Source organism: Natrix helvetica (genome assembly GCF_964273705.1).
Source record: "Natrix helvetica genome assembly, chromosome: Z".
NCBI classification, from domain to species: Eukaryota; Metazoa; Chordata; class Lepidosauria; order Squamata; family Natricidae; genus Natrix; species Natrix helvetica.
Window position 1 is genome coordinate 26,988,984 of NC_138554.1, and position 19,107 is coordinate 27,008,090.

Genomic DNA, 19,107 nt, shown 5'->3' on the forward strand with positions numbered 1-19,107 from the left:
CAGATTTTTATGACTTTCCTTGCTGTGGTTGTTAAGTAAATCTCATGAATATGGTTTCCCCCGTTGATTTCATTTGTTGGAAGTCCCCTGGGAAGGTCACGATGGTGAATGCATGACCCCGGGATGCTACAACTTTCAAAAATATATACTGGATGACAAGCACTCAAATTTTGATCAAGTAACTACAAGGACACAGAGGGACAGTTTCAAATGCAAGAATTTTTTCATAAATCCATTTTTCCAGCCCTGTTGTAAATTGAATAGCCTGTTAAATGAATGATTATAAGTCAAGGACTACCTGTTTGTATACCTTAATTGAAGAAATGACTATTGCTGGTTTATTATAACTGTAGTCGCTGTACGATATTAGCAACATTCACATATGCTATTAGTTAAATTCTTTGGTATAGAAGCTCAAGGCAGCATACATCACTAGTGCTCCCTCCTATTTCTTCCTTCAATAACCCTGTGAAATTGGTTGAGCTGACCGAGAGTGTAAGGCCCCAAATTGGCCGCTTATCTTCCATGTCTGAACCAGAGGTGGGTTGCTCCCGATTTGGCCTGGTTCTGCCGAACTGGCAATGGTTTTTTTGGCTGGGTTGCAAAAATGGTAGCGCCCTAGGCTTGCCCCGCCCCCAAATCGGTATCCTCGCTGCTGCTGATCTCGCCGCCATATTGTCTTGTGGTGACTGCGTCTGCACAGTTCACTGTAAATTGTTCTGTGTATGTGCAAAGAACAATTTACATTGATCTGCACACACGTGCAGCGTGCGCAAAACACACGCAAAGCAAACCAACAGTAAAACCGGCAGCAACCCACCACTGGTCTGAACGGAGTGAACTACAAAGGGAGTTTTCCCATGTTAGTCTGACTCCTTAACCACTATAGGCAGTCCTGGACTTATCATCGGTCACTAAGAGACTGTTCAAAGTTAGAACAGACCCACCAAAATCTATTTACAGCCCTGTTCCAAAGTATGGATGGATAGTCCTGCCCCACTCTTTAGTCATGTGACTGCATTTTGGGTGATTGGCAACCATTTTTGCCAGTTTGCAGTCTTCTGTGTGTAGTATTCTCCCGATGACGTCAGGCTTACCCTGCCTGACTGCCGGCAACAGCCAAGCTGCGTCTGATTGGATAAGACGCGGCTTGGCTAAACGCGGGCATTTTCTTTCTCCTGATTGATTGCCCTGGTTGACAGCTCCATATAAATAGCTGTCAAGCAGGGAAAGCTCTGATTCTCTCCTGTATTGATTGTAAAGACCTGTTGCAATTAAACCTGTCAAAGTTACCTCAGCGGTGTCAGCCTCTTGCTTGCCCACCTCTAACACTGTGGTCATGTGCAGAGGTGGGTTCCTACCGATTTGGACTGGTTCACTACCACGGAGGTAGTAACTCGGCCTGCCACACCCCCAAACTGGTTCTACAGGTGGTGCCATCAAGCTTTTTGCTGCGGCACATGCGCAGAAGCATTTTTTTCAGTACTGCGCATGCAGTACTGAAAGGTCATAAAATTGCCTTGATTGTGTGATGTCCTGCCTTACAACTGCCACGATTTATGACCGTAATTGCCGGGCTCAATTACAGTCATAAGTGGAGGACTACCTGTACCCCACACTATGTGTATATTGCATGCATTTAAAACTTTAAAACCTTACTTGTATTACTTAATTGTACAGCATTTCTGAATGCAAGCTAAGAACTATTAATAAGCCAATCTTCATTCTGCACTAATAAATGTAACTAAGCAAGGAAAGAGACCAAGGCTGGCTAAAGTATTTACGTTTTATTTGAAAAGCAGCCGTAAAGTAATCCCTTGCAACCTATATGTATGTACTCACCCATATATACGGGTTACTCTCTTCCATTAATTTGACTTTAATCTACATATTTGCTGTAATAGAGGATTTTATGCAAATACCATATTTTGACATCCTGTGGCAACTTGAGCAAAGGAGGAACATTTGGGAGGTTTCCTCACTATTTTTAAAATGCCTTTTCGAGAAATGTTGGTCTGATTAAGAAGTGTTGGTTTTCACAGATTCAGCCAAAGACACCCACCTACAAACTAAAAAGTCTGAGCAAGATTGTGGTCAGGGCTCAGATTCATTAGTTGCTGCTATTTATTTTTAATTATTATTTGCCTTCCCCTGTTTATAGTTTCATCCAGTTTGTTTGCTGCCTCGGGAATTCAAAGGAGCTGAATTATGTTGACCAATGTATTATTAAAAAAAGATTACTTCTTGTGGTTTGTAGGTAGGGCTCAAAAATCCAGCATATCTCTCCCGGAGGAATTTCCCCAGAGCCTTCTGTTGCAAAATGCCCACCTAAACAAGGAAAAAGCAAATATTAAAAGACTACCCTCCAAAATAGGCTTGCTTTGAGGCTGCAGAGTAAGATATAAACCGAATAACAGCTGAATGTGTGCAAACTTGATTTCTTGGCTGACCTCTGGTCTGATACAAGACCTGGCATTACTCTGCTTCTTGGATTTGTCTGCAAGGAATTTAAGCTTCTGAAGCATTTGTTTGTTATTCCTTAGCTTATGCATTCCTGCATTGTCGTAAGATTTATAGCTGCCTTCAAGAACTTTTATCTAGCTCCTGCATAGGCAATTGCTGGCAACAGGATACTTTATAAGGTTACTTCCAGGAAACTACTACTAGTAGTATTATGGTGGGTCAAAAAGTTGCCAAATGTTTAGACTGCATTCAGCATTTTAATCCACTTATCGAGTCAAAGACCTGGGACAGGCAGATGTTATGTAGGACAGGCTTCAGCTGGCACCAAGCGAGGATTGTCATTTGCCCATTCTTCTGCATGCTAGCACAGGCTGGCATAACAATAATTAAAATTCGCCCCTGAATGTACCTCACTCAGCTGCTGGAAACCATGTGGCCAAGCTGCTGCTTTGTGGGGATCTGTAGGGTAGGTGCTGAGGGGAGATCGGTCACCATGGCGATAAACCTGAGAAAGGAAGAGTTGCAAGATTGGCAATTATAAACAACCAAGTAATTTTTCTTTGGCTCTAAGGAGGGTTAACTACATAACTACCTTAAACCAGGATCAGTAAAGCCCCATTACTCTGCTCATCCAATATAGGATACCCAAATCAGTAAACTCAGTTATAGTTTAGGATGAATGGGCTAGTTTACACATGCCAAAGCTAAAATCCCATAATATGCTGAATCACAAGTTGTCCAACTTTTTAGACTAACATAACAACTTGTGCAAACCCACCTAGAAGATAAAAGAGAAGATTAGTAGCTCAGGATTGAAATGAAGAATTCTTGTACTCTCTGAGTTCTTTTCTTGCAGACATTTCATTACCCAAATTAGGTAACATCATCAGTGCTAGTAGGGAGTGGGGTTTGCCCTCAATTCTAGAAGATTGCCCTATCAAGTTGGTGAGAGTGGTCTTGGTGATTCTTTGATTGGGTTGTTCACTGTTAGCTTGCTTGGTAGTTCCTTGCCTGGGGTATTGTTTACTTCTTCATTGTTGGTCTGATGTTAATCTTGTGGTTAATCTATGTTCATCTGGGTGATTGCTGCAGGGGAAATGTTTTGGTCTTTTTGTTCCATTTTTTGGCCTGTTAATTGTCCCTTTTGCACAGTATGTAGATGTTTATGTCTCTGTAATAAACTGCAACTTCATCAAAATGAGCCTGACCAGTCAACCCAATATAGCACAACCAACATGTCATAAAAAGGATAACACTGCCATACATCAAAAACATCTCAGAAATCACCAACAGACTATTACAACCACATGGCATTGATGTAGTACACAAACCAACTAAAGCCCTCCAAAACTTCCTAAGCCAGGGGTGTCAGCAGAGCTGGCTGGGGAATTCTGGGAGTTGAAGTCCACAAGTCTTAAAGTTGCCAAGTTTGGACACCCCTGTCCTAAGCAAACCAAAAGACCCAGCAGCCCAGAGGGAAAAAACAGGAGTCATTTACAATATAATATGTAAGGACTGCATCAGCCACTATGTAGAACAAACATGCAAAAAGCTAGCCAAGCAAATCCATGAACATCAGTCAGAAGACATGATGAAAAATCCTTAGTTTCACAACATATAGACCAGGGCTGTCAAACTCGTGGCCCACAGGCCAGATGCGTAACGTACTGGTTATGCTCGTGCCTGGTTTAGCGAAGGGGAAAATAAGAGGTGGGTTGCTACTGGTTCAGCCCAGATCAGCCGAATTGGTAGTAGCAGCGGCGGGAGGCTCCGGCACCCACCCACCCGGATGCTTCTGTGCAGAAGTATCATGAGCATGCACGAGTGCACGTGGGAACATGCCCGAACCAGTAATGAAGAAATTGGCAACTCACCTCTGGGGAAAATGATGCGTCATATGATGACACCGTGACTACGTGAGTTTGACACCCCTAATATAGACAGACTTCAACTGGGAAACCATGACCATCCTACAACGAAGTCCAAAAATGCTAGAAAATTCCTGGAAACCTGGGCATTCTGACAAATAGCAATCAATAGACACGTAGACATAAATAACATCTACATACTGTGCAAAAGGGACAATTAACAATCCAAAATGGGAACAGACAAGACCAAAACGTCTCCCCGGTAGCAATCAGCACTCAGATGAGCATAGATTAACCCCAAGATTACCATCAGACCAACAATCAAGAAGTAGACAATACCCCAGGCAAGGAACTACCAAGCAAGTTAACAGTGAACAGCCCAACCAAAGAACCTCCAAGACACTCCCACCAATATCGACAGGGCAAGCCATGGTAATAAACCAAAAAGTGAACAAAAGGACCAAAACACCTCCCTACCAGCAATCAACACTCAGATGAGCATAAATTAGAAATTGAGAACTGTGATATCTAGGCTCATTCATAGTGTTCAGAAATAAGATAATAAAGTACTTTGTGTCACAAGCCATGGACTTTAAAAAGAGGTAAGAACCCTCTTGAACCACAAATACAAAATAGTTCCTAGTATAATTTTTCTTTTTGTATTAAATCCATTTCTCTCTTTCATTTACACGGACACAGTCAGATACATTCTCAACCCCCCCCCCCCAAAAAAAATTGGCTTTCTTATTTTCTTTTTTCTGAGGAAGATAGATGAGTCAAGATATACCATACTCCCAAACTAAGATTGCTTCTCCCCTATCCTAAACCGCCATGGAAAGATAATAGTAGCGGACTCTTAAGAAGTAGGTTTTCTGCCAGCATTAGAAAATAATAAATAAATACATACATACATGCATACATACATACATACATACATACACACATACAGAAACATTCTTCTAGACCTCATTATAGATCATGCACACACTAGCATATTAGAACTTCTGTTGCTATAAAACCCATTCTTCTGAAGTATATTTCAGTTCTCTCTGTCACGACTGATATTTTTGCTTCCTTTTTTTCATGCAACTAGCTGGCACTAAGAGGAGACATGACAAAGTAATAATATGCAACATTTTTGTTGAACTATTTGAATGTTGGACAGGAACTAAACCCAATCAACATGGTACCTATTTACCAGATCAAACTCTATATAGTCCACAACTTAGATCTCCATCTGTTCCACCTGAGATCCAATTAACCCATCCCAAGGACCAAACAGATAGTTATTTCCAATCCCTGGCTATCAGCTGGGCTAAACAGAACAAAGAACATAGAATGAGAGGGGTGGAAGGAACTCCAGAGATCTTCTAGTCTAACCTCCCTGCTTAAGGCAGGAACCTTATACCATCCCAGTCAAATGTTTGTCCAGTCTATTTTTGGAAAAACCCCAGTGACCCCAAGAGACCAGTATTGTCTTCTAACAGGATGTTCTCTGTAGTTGCTGCATTTTGCTCTTCGGACTCCAGCCAGCTTGACCTGACTGGGAGAAAATAATGGGTTTGACAACTTAATGGGAGAAGGCTGGTCAGGACCATCTTTGGCCAAACAAGATGGATTTGACCAGCCTTCTCCCATTATCCCATTCTCTGGCCAGAGACCCTGGGATTCCTAGCTCTGCCATTGTCCCAGTCTGTGTACCAGCGTAACGAAGCGGAGAATTCTTCCTTGGGCAGCTGAAGGAAACAGCATCTTCAGGAGGAGGAGAATCCAAGCTGGGAACTTCATGGTCTTGAGCCCCTCGTAAAACACAGGAGAAGAGTAAGGGCTCCAATTATATAGCTCTAGCTTCAAGGAAACTGTGTAATTATCTTGTTTTTTTCCCCTGCTGACAGATTTAACAGGTGCCCCACCACAAAACATGTGGAGGTGAGGGGATTGTTCTATCTTGGTTATGGAGCCTTCCCCATCCATCTCATACTTGCTCATCATCTTTAAAATTATTTCTCTGTGGACAGGCTTGGCGGGGGGTGGGGGGGATTATTCTCCATGATTACAAATCTCAGCCAAGACATTACGTCTTGCGTGCTCAAACTGCAGCTAAAGGTCAAGGCATGTGGCAACTGGTAACAACTCTGCTTGTTTCAGGCTGAGCTCTTCCACCATTAGAAGTTGCATGACTGAGCCAAATTCAGAGGATGCATGGATGAAGATACGTCAAACTGCCTGATGGAATCCTGCTAATTTCCCAGAAAGTTTAGGCTTTTCAGAGAAAAGTTCAGAGGGAGGACTGAACTTTGATCAAGGAATGACAAACTTGGTTGGTTTGTATCCAGGGTGAAATGCTACCAGTTCAGACTGGTTTGCCCAAACCAGTAGTAAAAAATGCTACCGTTTCACCTGAACCAGTAGCAAAAAATGCTACCATTTCACTTGAACCGGTAGTAAAAAATGCTATTGTTTCACTTGAACCCGTAGTAAAAAATGCTACCGTTTCACCTGAACCAGTAGCAAAAAATGCTACCATTTCACTTGAACCGGTAGTAAAAAATGCTATTGTTTCACTTGAACCCGTAGTAAAAAATGCTACTGTTTCACCTGAACCGGTAGCAAAAAATGCTACCGTTTGACCTGAGCCAGTAGCATTTTTTTACAGCCGGTTTCGTTCTGACAATCAACTGGGCGACAATCAGCTGTGCCACGCAATTTAGAAATAGCGCTGCACAGCTGATTTTCGCACAGCTGATTGTTGGAACTACTGGTTCTCCCAAACCAGTAGCATTTTTTATTATCAGTTCAGGCGAACTGGTAGTTCCGACGATCAGCTGTGCGATCCTGCTTTCTAGCGGATCTAAATCGCGCGGCACAGCTGTTTCCCCCCCCACACTGTTCTATTTACCTTTGCAGACTCAGAAAAGGCTTCTTAATCCTCCTTTTTCAGTGCTGCGCGGTAGCGCCTGCAGTGTGAATGCACGCAAAGCGAACCGGTAGCGAAGCGAGTCTAGCAGACTTTAGAGCATTTCACCCCTGGTTTTTCTGTTCTGCTCTTGTCATGATTATATGACAGACAGAAATCCTTTTACAACGGCATCTCTCTTCTACAATTATGGATACCAGGTAACATATCTCAGCTACTAATGAATAATTACAGGTTGTCCTCAACTTTAACTTTAACTTTTATTTAATTTATAAACCGCGCCCTCTCCCAGAAGGGACTCGGGGCGGTGTACAGTCATATTAAAACACAATATAAATACATAAATATAAATAAATATAGATGGAGGAGGTAACATATAAACTGTACGATAATAGTTAAAATTAAAAATTGGAGATACATTAAAAACTACCCCTAAAAAAGCTACCCCAGAATAAAATGTTTGCCAGGAGGTTAAAAATGGAAACTATAAATGGGCCAGGCCAGCTAATTGGAACAGGTGGGTCTTGAGTTTCTGTCGGAAGGAGCGGAGGTCGGTAGTGGTTCTAATATTGGGGGGGGGAGGTCATTCCAGAGGGTTGGGCCCATCACAGAGAAGGCTCTACTCCTGGGCGCCACCCATTTAGTGATTTGGTCATTTAGTCATTTAGTGACTGTTAGAAGTTACACAGGCCCTAAAAAAGTGACTGATGACCATTTTTCACATTTACAACTGTTGCGGCATCCCTGTGCTATCACATGATCAATATTTGGATGCTTGGCAACTGACTCATATTTATGATCCCCTTTTGTGACTTTCTGACAAGCAAATGGGGAAGCCAGATTTACTTAACAATCACTTTACCATCTTAGCAACCATAAAGATTCACTTTATGGACTGTGGCAAGAAAGGCTGTAAAATGGGCAAAATTCACTTAACAACAGAAATTTGGAGTTGTGGTTTTAAATCAAGGACTAACTATACTTTGAAGAAACATTCAAGATAATCTAATCCACCCTCCTGCTCAATGCAGGTTCTACTCTAATAGTATGTCTTAATCATGGCGTTTAAGATGTGTAGAAACTTGAACTCCCAGAATTCTTCCCTAGCTGTCAAGTTTGCCAAGGCTGAAAAACACTTACTAGAGTATTTCTAACCAATGACTATCCAATCTCTGTTTGAAAACTTGTCACAACTTCATTTGACAAATGAGTCCAATTGGTTTTAAAACAACTTTTTTAATTAGGTGCCATCCAGATATACTGCATTATTGCTGGATCATGAGGGAATATATACAAACACCAGAGAGCACTAAATGCAAGGGAGCCACAGATAAATTGGTTTTCACTAACCTATTAGGTCAGTAGAATGAATAAATGCAAGCAGTTGAAATTATCATAGCTAAATATTCCCTTAACATTTGATTCCAGGGTCATCTTGATTTCCATTAGGTAACATCAAATATTTAAAGAGAGATGGTGGTGGAAAAATACAATTTAAATCTGCCTGAATTCAGTTTCTACATTCATTTTAAACCCAAATCTGTTATGGTGATGATAAACCTTAGGTTTTTTTTCCTATTATTGAAACCAGATCCTGAAATAGCTATTGATAGGTTTCAGAGCAAAAGATCAATAAATATTCTATATGAGTGGGCAGGGCATGAGTTTTCTGAACAGAATAATAAAAGTACAGATATTCCAAAACTAATTCATGTTTACTTAAACCTTACACAACAAATGAGCTGACCAGTTGGAAATGGTCCATTAGACGCAGAATTCCACTTTAAAAGTGGAACTTCAAAATATACGTTAACCATGCTTCTTCACATTGATTTGGTTGAGAGATTTTAAAATGCTGAATTAATTTGCTCTTTCGGTTCACATTAAAATAATAGCAAGGCAAGAGTGCTGGATTAAAAATAATTGCCTTCGTGCTATTTCTGAAACTCTAATCTGAGTGTCAAAGCCCTGCAAACTTTACTGTACAAGTGACAACATATCTTTCTGCAGAGTGGTCAGTAGGGCACTTAGAAGATAAGAAGATAAGTATTAGACAGAGCAGTGGTTGGTATTATAATTGATGGGTAGCAAAACTTCTGGGAGAAATTGAATCACAATCCAATGTGAGATCAAAGGTGTCAAGGGTCAAAGCAAATCTTGGAATTAAGTCTGGCAAACTAATCATGGGGATATTCAATAAGGATCTATCCAGGTATATATATGATGATCCCCATCCATCGTTAAAGGTGCCCCTGATGTTTACATCTCATATTTCAGCATTTCTGTACAAGTAATTCTTGATTTATGACCACAATTCAGCCCAAAATTTATGTTACACTGTGACAAGGGAAGTGAACTTTGCTCCACTTTACAACCTTTAATGCCACAGTTGTTAACCGAATCACTGCAGCTGTAAATTTAGTAACATGGTTGTTAAGTGAATCTGTCTTCCCCATTGACTTTGCTTGCTAGAAGGTCGCAAAAGGGATCACATGACCCTAGGACATTGCAAGCGTCATAAATATGAGACCAGTTGTCTAGTGTCTGAATTTTGATCATGTGACTATGGAGATGCTGCAACAATCATATGGGTGAAAACAGGACAGTGCCATTGTAACTTTGAAAGGTCATGAAATGAACGATCATAAGTCAAGGACTGTCTGTATAGTAACTCTCAACATGGCTACTGCCCAAGAGTTCAATGACCTAATGGAGCAAATGTTTGTATATCAGAGAGTAGCTGCTAGTACCAGGAATGTGACCTGTTCTGCTCAATCTCCAGCTTACTCTCCAAACAGCCTTTGCCCTCAGAACTAAAAACTAACTGACAGCAATTTAGAGTGCCAGCCATGGGAGCACTTGGAGTTTTTATTGTCACCTTCCTTTTCCTTGGAGTATCAGGTGGGTACAAATACTTCAACTGCAGCTGGTGCTGTGGTCAGGTAAAGAGAGATGATTGTGTCGGGTAGGAGTTGTGGATGGACATAGTTGATAGCTCCCTAAATATTCCCTTGAAGCAGGGGTGAAATCCAGCAGGTTCTGGCAGGTTCTGGAGAACCAGTAGTGGAAATTTTGAGTAGTTCAGAGAACCGGCAAATGCTACCCCTGGCTGGTCCCAGAGTGAAGTGGGAATGGGGATTTTGCAGTATTCTTCCCCTGGAGTGGGATGGGAATGGAGATTTTGCAGAATCCTTCCCCTGCCACGGCCACCAAGCCACTCTCAGAGAACCGGTAGTAAAAAATAATAATTTCACCACTGCCTTGAAGCCAGAGATCGACAAACTTTAAGTGATCAGTTGGCATCACAATTTTTTTTAGGCAGAGTAAAGTCCCCAAGTAGTAGTTACCACATCATATCTAAGGTTAGAGGGAAGTTTTGAGGGCGATGTGACTTTGGACAACATGGCTCTTTTAGAGTTAATGTTATACTTTTCATGAAAATGAAATGCAGGAAATTGTGTGGTCTGCGTTCATCCTTCAGCAGTTGTGATCACAGTCATGATCAGAGTTCTGGAGACCACATATGTGGAATATAACAACAGCCTGGGGTCATAGTTCACCCACCCTTTTAAAAATTCCTTAATCAAACCAACATGAAAATTATTATAGTCTACTAATTAAGAATGTACAGGATTAAATAAGACAGAGATTTAAATCTCCATTAAACCAGGAATATCCCTTAGATCAGGGGTCTCCAGCCTTGGCAACTTTAAGACTTGTGGACTTCAACTCCCAGAATTCCTCAGCCAGTTTTGCTGACTGAGGAATTCTGGGAGTTGAAGTCCACAAGTCTTAAAGTTGCCAAGGTTGGAGACCCCTGCCTTAGATGAATCAAAATGAGACAAAAACATATGCAGAACAGTTGCAGGAATTGGGAATGGCCAGTCTAGAGAAAAGAAGGACTAAGGGTGACATGATAGCAGTATTCCAGTATTTGAGGGGCTGCCACAAGAAGAGGGAGGTCGACCTGTTTTCCAAAGCACCAGAAGACAAGGCAAGAAACAATGGATGGAAATTAATTAAGGAGAGAAGCAACCTAGAATTAAGGAGAAACTTTATAATGGTGAACACAATTAACCAGTGGAACAGATTGCTTTCAGAAGTTGTGAGTGCTTCATCACTGGAGGTTTTTAAGAAGAGGCTACTTGTTTGAAATGGCATAGGGTCTCCTGCTTGAGCAGAGGGTTGAACGTGAAGCCCTCCAAGGCCCCTCCCAACTCTATTGATTATCTCTATGACAATTGCCACTGCTGGTTATGTCTGATGGAAGTTGGAGTACAGCAGCTGAAAAACCATATTTACCCCATCTTTATTAGACTAAAACAACATGTGTATTTAAGGATATGTAACAAATACTTTCTTGGCATATAAATAGTGCTGCAATGATTTAAAGCTTTAGTCTGGATTTAATGGTTTTATGCATTTGAATGAGGATAAATGTAGTTACTGAATTGGCAATTTAGTAGCTCCTAAAATACATGGTTTTATCTTATTAATCTTATGCTAAGATTAATCAGAGTTATATTTTTTTAAAAAAAATCAGCAGATCATTTGGTTATCTAGCCATCAGCCAACCCTGGCTAAGTATCTACGAATATTTATATAATTTATAGGCACAGAGATAGAGAAATAGAGACAAAATTATTAGATTATTTAAATTTCTTTTTCTCCCTTTTGATACATGCATTTACACAACTGATATGCATATGGTTTTATACACACACACACACACGTATGTACATACTTACTTATATATGTATGTATGTTAGCACTGTCCTGGTCTTAGAAAATTCTGTTCAAAGTTGCATTGATATTTTTGATAATATTTTACCATTTTCCTTTTGTACAGTGTCCCAATACAGTTTTGATCTTTATGATGCTTTTTCTCAAGATACCACAACAGCTTCCCCAAGAAAGCCAGAAAGTCAGGGTAAGCAAAAAATGGGGATGAAAATAAAAACTTGGATTCTATATTTTTTTATAATTTATCTTTAAATGGGAGAGCTCTTAGATTCACTGAAAATAAGTAATGACATATTTTTCTATTAATGTTTGGAGATTTTTTTTTTTAATCCAGCGTTTTAGAAATTTCAGTTTCGTTTTTGTTAACAAATTAGACTTTTCTAATTTCTTGCAGAAGCTTGGATATAAGCCATTTATGGTGAATTGTCAGCCATAATTTCTAGCTGTATATTGATTAGAAATGAAGGAGATTCAGCGTTAGGCAAATGAGTAAAACGACCATGCATTGAAAGCAAAATAGAGTCATGAAAAGGGCATTCTCTATGTACTCAGTTTTTTATTGCTCATTTACATATATCAGGAGTATCTTGGAAAGAGATTTTATTTTGAGGATGAGAAAGAATATTTCCAGTATTTTCCCCCTGGCGAGATTACAGTACTTTTAGCCTGTGACTTTCCCCCCCCCACAATAGGCTATAATACCAAGATGAAAAAAAAATGAATTTTTGTTTGTTAGGAAGCTATTAAAATATTCAAGAGACCCTCAGCTGGACATTGGCTGTGATAAATTGAGAACAGTAGAGGATAGTTTTGACTTTGAAATGAGAATCTTTCCTTTGTTCCTTTCTTTCCAGAGTGTCCAAATATTGCCCAAGACATTGTGTTATTGATTGATGGGTCTAGCAGTGTTCGAAATTCGGAATTTCTTGCGCAGAAGTCATTTGTTGCACTCCTCACTAAAACTTTTCCTGACAATACTCTGGTCAGTTGGAGGAATGGAGAACCCCACAAGGGGGATAATATTTGGATTGCTCTTTGAAGCCAAGGGAATAGGAGGGAATGAAACGTTGGGAAAATATTTTGTTCTTCTGAGCAGGACTTTCATAAGACAGTTGAGATAGCTCATCATAGACTTGGGGAGGAGGGAAATACCTTTGTGAGCTATGGTAAGAAATGGTGCAAAGAACAGAACTGCCTAAAAGCTTTACAATTTAGTTTGCAGAGAAAGAAGGAAGGAAAGAAAGAGGGAAAGAATGAAAGAGGGAGGAGGGAAGGACAGATAAACAGAAGGAAAGAAAGAAAAAGGGAAGGAAGGAGGAAAGAAGGAAAGATGGAAGGAAGGATGGAAGGAGGGAGGGATGGAGGGAGGGAGAGAGATGCTAACCAACCATTGATTAGCATAAGCCTCTGGATTGTAAAAAAAAATTATAAAGCAGATTTTCTTGTCCTCGTCTATGTTCATATGCTATGCCATGTTTAGATGGCTAATTAGCATGCTGGCTGGGGAATTCTGGGACTTAAAGTTCACACATCTTAAAATTGGTCAGGTTGAGAAATATTGGTTTAACCATATACCTGAACAGGTGGGCTCACACTTTCAACAGCTGGCTGGTGAGAGAGTAATTATTTTCTGATTCTTTATTTATTGTTTCTTTTACATTTGAAATTCTTTTATCAGCCACGAAAAACAAGTGATTATTGGCTAATGGTTCTTGTGAATTCTAAACTCACAAACGGGACCATACTGAGAATGCCTGAATGTCAAAACAGGCCTTAAAATATATCGCCACAAATAAACCAGTCCCAGGTATAGTTTGAATTGGATTTGTAAAGAGTTGAGGGATGTTCTAACAGACCATCCAAAAAGTATCAGCTTGGGAAAGTCTGATCTTGCCTGTGCGGGAATACACAGCTAATTAAAAATTAAATATGAATTCTTCAGATACTCCAGACAGCTGCTTCCACTTTCAACTTCCTTTTCCTTCCCTCCTCAGTTCTCCCTCCTGCAATTCTCCAACAAAATTAAGGAGCATTTTGACTTCAGAACTTTCCAAAATGACCGAAACCTAAACAACATCCTACAAGAAGCCCGTCAGCTGCTCGGCTCTTCCTACACAGCCACTGCCATCAAGAAGGCTGTGTAGGTCACTGGGCACCTTTCCCCTTCCCCAATCCTGGCCTGGCTCCTCCCTGCTTGGTTGGGTCTGGGGGTTCACATCCCCTATCATGGAGCCATTGCCATGAAAGAATCCTCCACCTTTGGAAACTCTTCTGTTGGACCAGGATACAGGTCTGGAAAAGGAAGTGGGCAATGGCACTCCGCTCTCTCTCTCTCTCTCTCTCTCTCTCTCTCTCCCCATCTCCTATTTATTAGGGAACAGTTCACTCCACGGAAAGGTGCTCGCAGCAATGCCAAGAGGTTCCTGGTGATTTTGACTGATGGAGAGAAAACCGGGGATCCCTTGGATTATCCAGAGGTTGTTCAGGAGGCTGACAGAGCTGGAATCACACGCTTTGCTGTTGGGGTGAGGTTCAGCTTATTTGCCTGTCTTGTCCTTTGTTTTCACATTTTGCTATCCCACCCTCAGGGAGCTTAGATCAGTGTTTCTCAACCTTGGCAACTTGAACATGGCATCTTTCCCAGAATCCCCCACCCATCTTAAAGTTACTGAGGTTGAGAAACACTGGTATGGATGATAGAATTCAACCAGGATCAGGAGAATGCCACTAGAGTCACCTCTCCAGCTTACATCCTCAAGTTTTGTTGTTTTTCATTCTGGTTGCTTTTATTGTTTTTTACTTTGCTTTAATTGTTAGCTGCCCAGAATAATGTACATGCCTTGGTACCCAACTGCTTTGAAACTCATTGAATTTGATACCCATTGCATCAGGTGAAAAATATATCTAGTACTCATTGTTTGTTTGGAACTCAATGCACAAGCTAGAACTTGTTGGTGTTGGCTGCCTTTAACTCACATTATTTCTAGTGGGAAAAATTGTTTGGTACTCATCATTTTTGGTACTCATCATGTCTCCTGGAACCAATAAGTATAGAAATCAATCAAGCTGTGTAGCATGTATATACATAGACACTTATATCTATAATTATCTAATTGCAATGAGGCCACCTTCCTCTCTTTAACTATTTCTACATTAATTCTTAATTTGTTGGAATTAATGGAGGTATTGTGGGATGTTGTTTGAACCCTGTGTGTAGTCGTTGTGTTTGGTCTGTGTGAGTATGAATATGTACTTACTGCTTGGATTTTTATTTCATGAACTACTTTTATTGGATGGAGTTTTGTAATTACAGGTTCTTCGGAATTGTACCACACCTTTGCAAACCCACAGATTAATAACTATTATTATCACCTATTATCATCATTGCTACCAAAATAAAAATAGCCATTAGCTCCAACCCAGGGCTTTCTGTGAAAGTGTGTACTAGTCCAGGAAAAAATAAAATAAAAAAAATAAGATGTGGTTGGTAAAGAATATCCTGAGGGGAGAGCTGGAAGGCAAAGCACAAAGCTTTGTCACCAATTTGTCTTCTGCTGTATAGGATGGATGTTTTATAAAAAAATTAGAGCAGCTGTTTCATCAATAAGCAATAAGCAAATTTCCCCTCCCAATCATGACTATATGACTATGTGACTATGCCTATATCAGATTCCAAACGTACCCAGAAAGGCTAGCTGTCTGTAATACAAATAGCCATTGTTTAATGATGCCTCATGTAATGACTGTTTCCAGTTACAACAATGATGAAAAATAACTTTGTGATCAATCCTTGCATGTAAGACCTTTGCAGGTCAGTAAAGCAAAGGAAAGCTGAAGATAAGCACAATTGCAATTTCATTTAGCAACTGTTTCACTTAACAACTGAGTTGCCAGGCCCAATTGGGGTTGCTTAAAGAGGTTTCTTACTTACCTGTATTTCAAAAGCTAGCCTGAAACACACATATTTTCTAATTACAGCTGCTTGCCAAAGTTTCAATGGGGCCAGCATACTAATCTTGTAGCAAGCAATAGGATATTTTTCTTGTTCTCAGTAAGAGTCGGCAAACTGCTTGGTCTGCAGTTTGCAAGGGTGTTTGGAAACTGTTTTCCAAAAATCAGTCCAGCCTGCTGGTAACAGTTAATAATTAACCTGTTTAAAACCTAAGGAAGAGGAGTTGATGTGTAATTATTGACATTTGCAAGCTGAACACTCCTTTACAAGTTCTGTCAGAGCTGTTTTGGTATTGCTTTGTGGCAGGTAATACACCAGCTTCCTGCAACTTGACTGAAATGCCTCTAGGCCAGTTTATCAAGCAGAGGCTGTGTTTTCTGGTTGTCCTTGTTGGTAAATCCTTACCCCTTATTCTGTTTTTGCCTACTGAGGATGCCATAACATCCTGCAACAATCTTCACCTTCCTTTCCAGATTTCCTGGATTAAGAAATAAATTTTAGAGTGTGGTTGCATTGTGGCCGTGTTTCTCATACTTGACCACTTTAAAATAGGTAGACTTTGACTTCCAGAATTGGTGGAAGTCAACAATAGGAGAATAATGGAATTGGAAAAGACTTTGGAGGTCTTCTAGTCCAGTCCCCTGCTCAAGCAGGAGACCTTATACTATTTCAGATAAATGGCTGTCCAGTCTCTTCTTAAAGGGCCTCCAGTGATGGAGTACCCACAACTTCTGAAGGTAAACCGTTCCACTATCCAACAACATGCATTCAGGTCTTTTACAATGTTTCAAGAAAATATATTAAATGAAGGCAGCAATGTTTCCTATACCGGTAATTGTAGAGCACTGGGAATTTGGGGTAGATGAGTTCTGGGTCATATGTAGTCCTTGAAGCTCACTGTCCACTATCTAACAGGGCAGAGGGCCAAGTAGGAGTAAAGCCTATTTTCTTTTTCATTGGACAATAAGTACTCAATGGTCTTTCACTGACTTTCTTTTTCCTGGAAGGTTGGTTCAATGGTTACAAGTAGACTGTTCCAGAGGGAGCTTCACGCCATGGCTTCCCAACCTGTCACGGAACATACCATCATGCTGAGACAGTTCTCAGATCTTGTGAATATGCAACTGAAACAGAAGATTTGTGGTAATAGGATTTGAGATTTTGGGGAATAGAGGAGGAGTACTCATTCATATACCCAGAAAGGGCTAAGGGCACCTTGCAAATCTATGCATGCATGACAGGTAGTCCTTGATTTACAACTACAACTGAGCCCAAACTTTATTTCGCTAAGTGAGACATTTATTAAGTGAACTTTGCCCCCGTTTGTAACCTTTCTTGCCACAGTTGTTAAATGAATCATTGCAGTAGTTGGGTTAGCCACAGTTGTTAAATGAATCTGGCTTCCCCACTAACTTTGCTTATCACAAAAGGTGATCACATGATCCCAGGACATTGCCACCGTCATAAATACTAAGTTGCCAAGTGTCTGAATTTTGGTCACATGACTATGGATTGCTGCAACTGTCGTTAAGCATGAAAAACAGCCATAAGTCAGTGCCATTGTAACTTCGAATGGATATTAAATGAACTGTTGTAAGTTGAGGACTACTTGTATTGTGATGTTGCAGTGAAGACTGTTCCTAATTAGTAATTTAGTCACTTAACAGTTTTCACCTGAAATTCCATTCATGTTTTCCTCATATATAACTTTTTTTGCAGCAGATTTGGCATTCTGTGGCCACAGCATAGATTTTTTTAAAAAAATAAGGGCCATTTTTGGTCCTCTTATAAACCATGGAGTTCTCCCAGGCTAGCTGATATCTCCTTATTGTGTATGGATTGTGCCATTCTGGCTACTAAAGCATTGGCATTCATGACTGAATATCAAGAATTGTGGAAATTGTTTTACTTTAATTTCTGTTTGCACTTTAAGAGTAAAGACCAGGTGAATGATTGGACTGGTAATAATTTTATTGGCACAAGAATGAATTTAATTCCAGGTGTTGTGATGATGGCCTCCATTTTGAAGCCAGTATAAATGGCACCAAAATGGCATTAGATGAATAAATGGAGACAAAACGTAGCAATATTTCTGAGGGGTAGCTGAAGTAACTTGCTATATTTCACGGGAAGGCAAAATTGCCTTCCTGTCTGGCTTGAATGGGGTGGGGCTCATAAATCTGAAGGAAAACAATGTCAGCAACTGGGCTGATATTGAAAAGCTTTGCCAAACAAAACCCAGTTGGTTCTTAGATAGAAGGGTTGTATGTTAAATTGGGTACAGTAGTTGAAAATATATCGTGGGAGAAGGCTAGGGCAAATTACTTCAAAACTACATGGACATGGCCAGGATGTCATTAGGAGTTGGGCTTAACCTGAAGGAAACTTTACTATACCTTTTAAAACTGATCATGAGAAGTAAATCCCTGCCAAGCGAAGGAAGATAATTTTATTAAGCATCTCAAGATAAACCAGCAGCCATAAAATTGTTATAAGCATAAAAAACAACCAATTTTTCTCCTTAATAAAATGCTTGCAGCTTAATTAGAGTAATGTGGTGGGCAAAAATTCAGTCATAGATTATACATTTCTCAGAGATAGAAATAGTTCTTATCAGTCACTATCTCCTTCTCCTTATAGGTTAAAATCCTAACAATCATAACCCCTTTCCAAAATGGCACCCATGCGGCTGAATTCTTAACAGCTACCTCTGTGTATATGTAAATGTATAGGGTGGTGGTGAGGAAAGAATTATAGCAATTGATAAAGATAGGATGGAATGGCATATCCCTGTGAGACAGTCTGCTTTGTGTCTTCTAGGTACTGTGGTTCCACAGCCCCCAATTTCTTGCACCTCTTGCTCTGACCCCCATGTGCTGCAGAAACTGGAGCAATTAGTACAAGGCCTGGATCAAGTGAAATCCAAGCTGGACCAGCTGGCTGCCAAGGTTGGGAAATGTGGACATGGCTCCCACGGTTAACAGAGTTTGCAGGAGGAAGAGAGTGATGCAGAGAAATGCAGGACAAACTTAAAAGAGTTGTATTTTTTTGGTTCAGTTTCAAGGAGCCAAACTTCTGAATTTAATCTAGATCCCAATATGATGCTGAAGATCCTTTGATGCCAATAAAACCATTAGCTCATCAGTCTTGTATCTGCTTTCTTT

The 19,107-nt window shown here is 40.3% G+C and overlaps 2 protein-coding genes across 2 annotated transcripts in view; one reads left to right on the top strand and one right to left on the bottom strand.

Moving 5' to 3' along the window:
- Positions 1–16,944, bottom strand: part of LOC309381443 (testicular acid phosphatase homolog) — a gene marked incomplete at its 3' end in the record, with an annotated part of 29,420 nt that extends 12,476 nt beyond the window's left edge. Inside the window, exons 1-4 of the mRNA XM_081932441.1 lie at positions 15,923–16,944; positions 6,033–6,131; positions 2,873–2,968; positions 2,242–2,328 (exon numbers count right to left, since the gene is read on the bottom strand). Coding sequence (XP_081788567.1) covers positions 2,242–2,328; positions 2,873–2,968; positions 6,033–6,131; positions 15,923–16,000 — 360 coding nt within the window. The 5' untranslated portion in view covers positions 16,001–16,944. The remainder of the gene's footprint in view (positions 1–2,241; positions 2,329–2,872; positions 2,969–6,032; positions 6,132–15,922) is intronic.
- Positions 9,998–19,087, top strand: LOC309381444 (integrin alpha-M-like). The gene is made up of 6 exons (XM_081932442.1): positions 9,998–10,149; positions 12,098–12,178; positions 12,846–12,973; positions 13,986–14,131; positions 14,366–14,516; positions 16,951–19,087. Exons 1-6 carry the CDS (start codon positions 10,098–10,100, stop codon positions 17,098–17,100), a joined length of 708 nt encoding a protein of 235 aa, XP_081788568.1. The 5' UTR covers positions 9,998–10,097; the 3' UTR covers positions 17,101–19,087.
- Positions 19,088–19,107: the final 20 nt, after the last annotated feature.

Bases quoted from the DNA above. Each gene is read 5' to 3' on its own strand.
- LOC309381444 (XM_081932442.1), top strand. From the start codon at position 10,098: ATGGGAGCACTTGGAGTTTTTATTGTCACCTTCCTTTTCCTTGGAGTA. The intron at 10,150-12,097 runs GTGGGTACAAAT...CCTTTTGTACAG, and splicing joins CCTTTTCCTTGGAGTATCAG to TGTCCCAATACAGTTTTGAT. The intron at 12,974-13,985 runs GTCAGTTGGAGG...TTCCCTCCTCAG, and splicing joins CTTTTCCTGACAATACTCTG to TTCTCCCTCCTGCAATTCTC.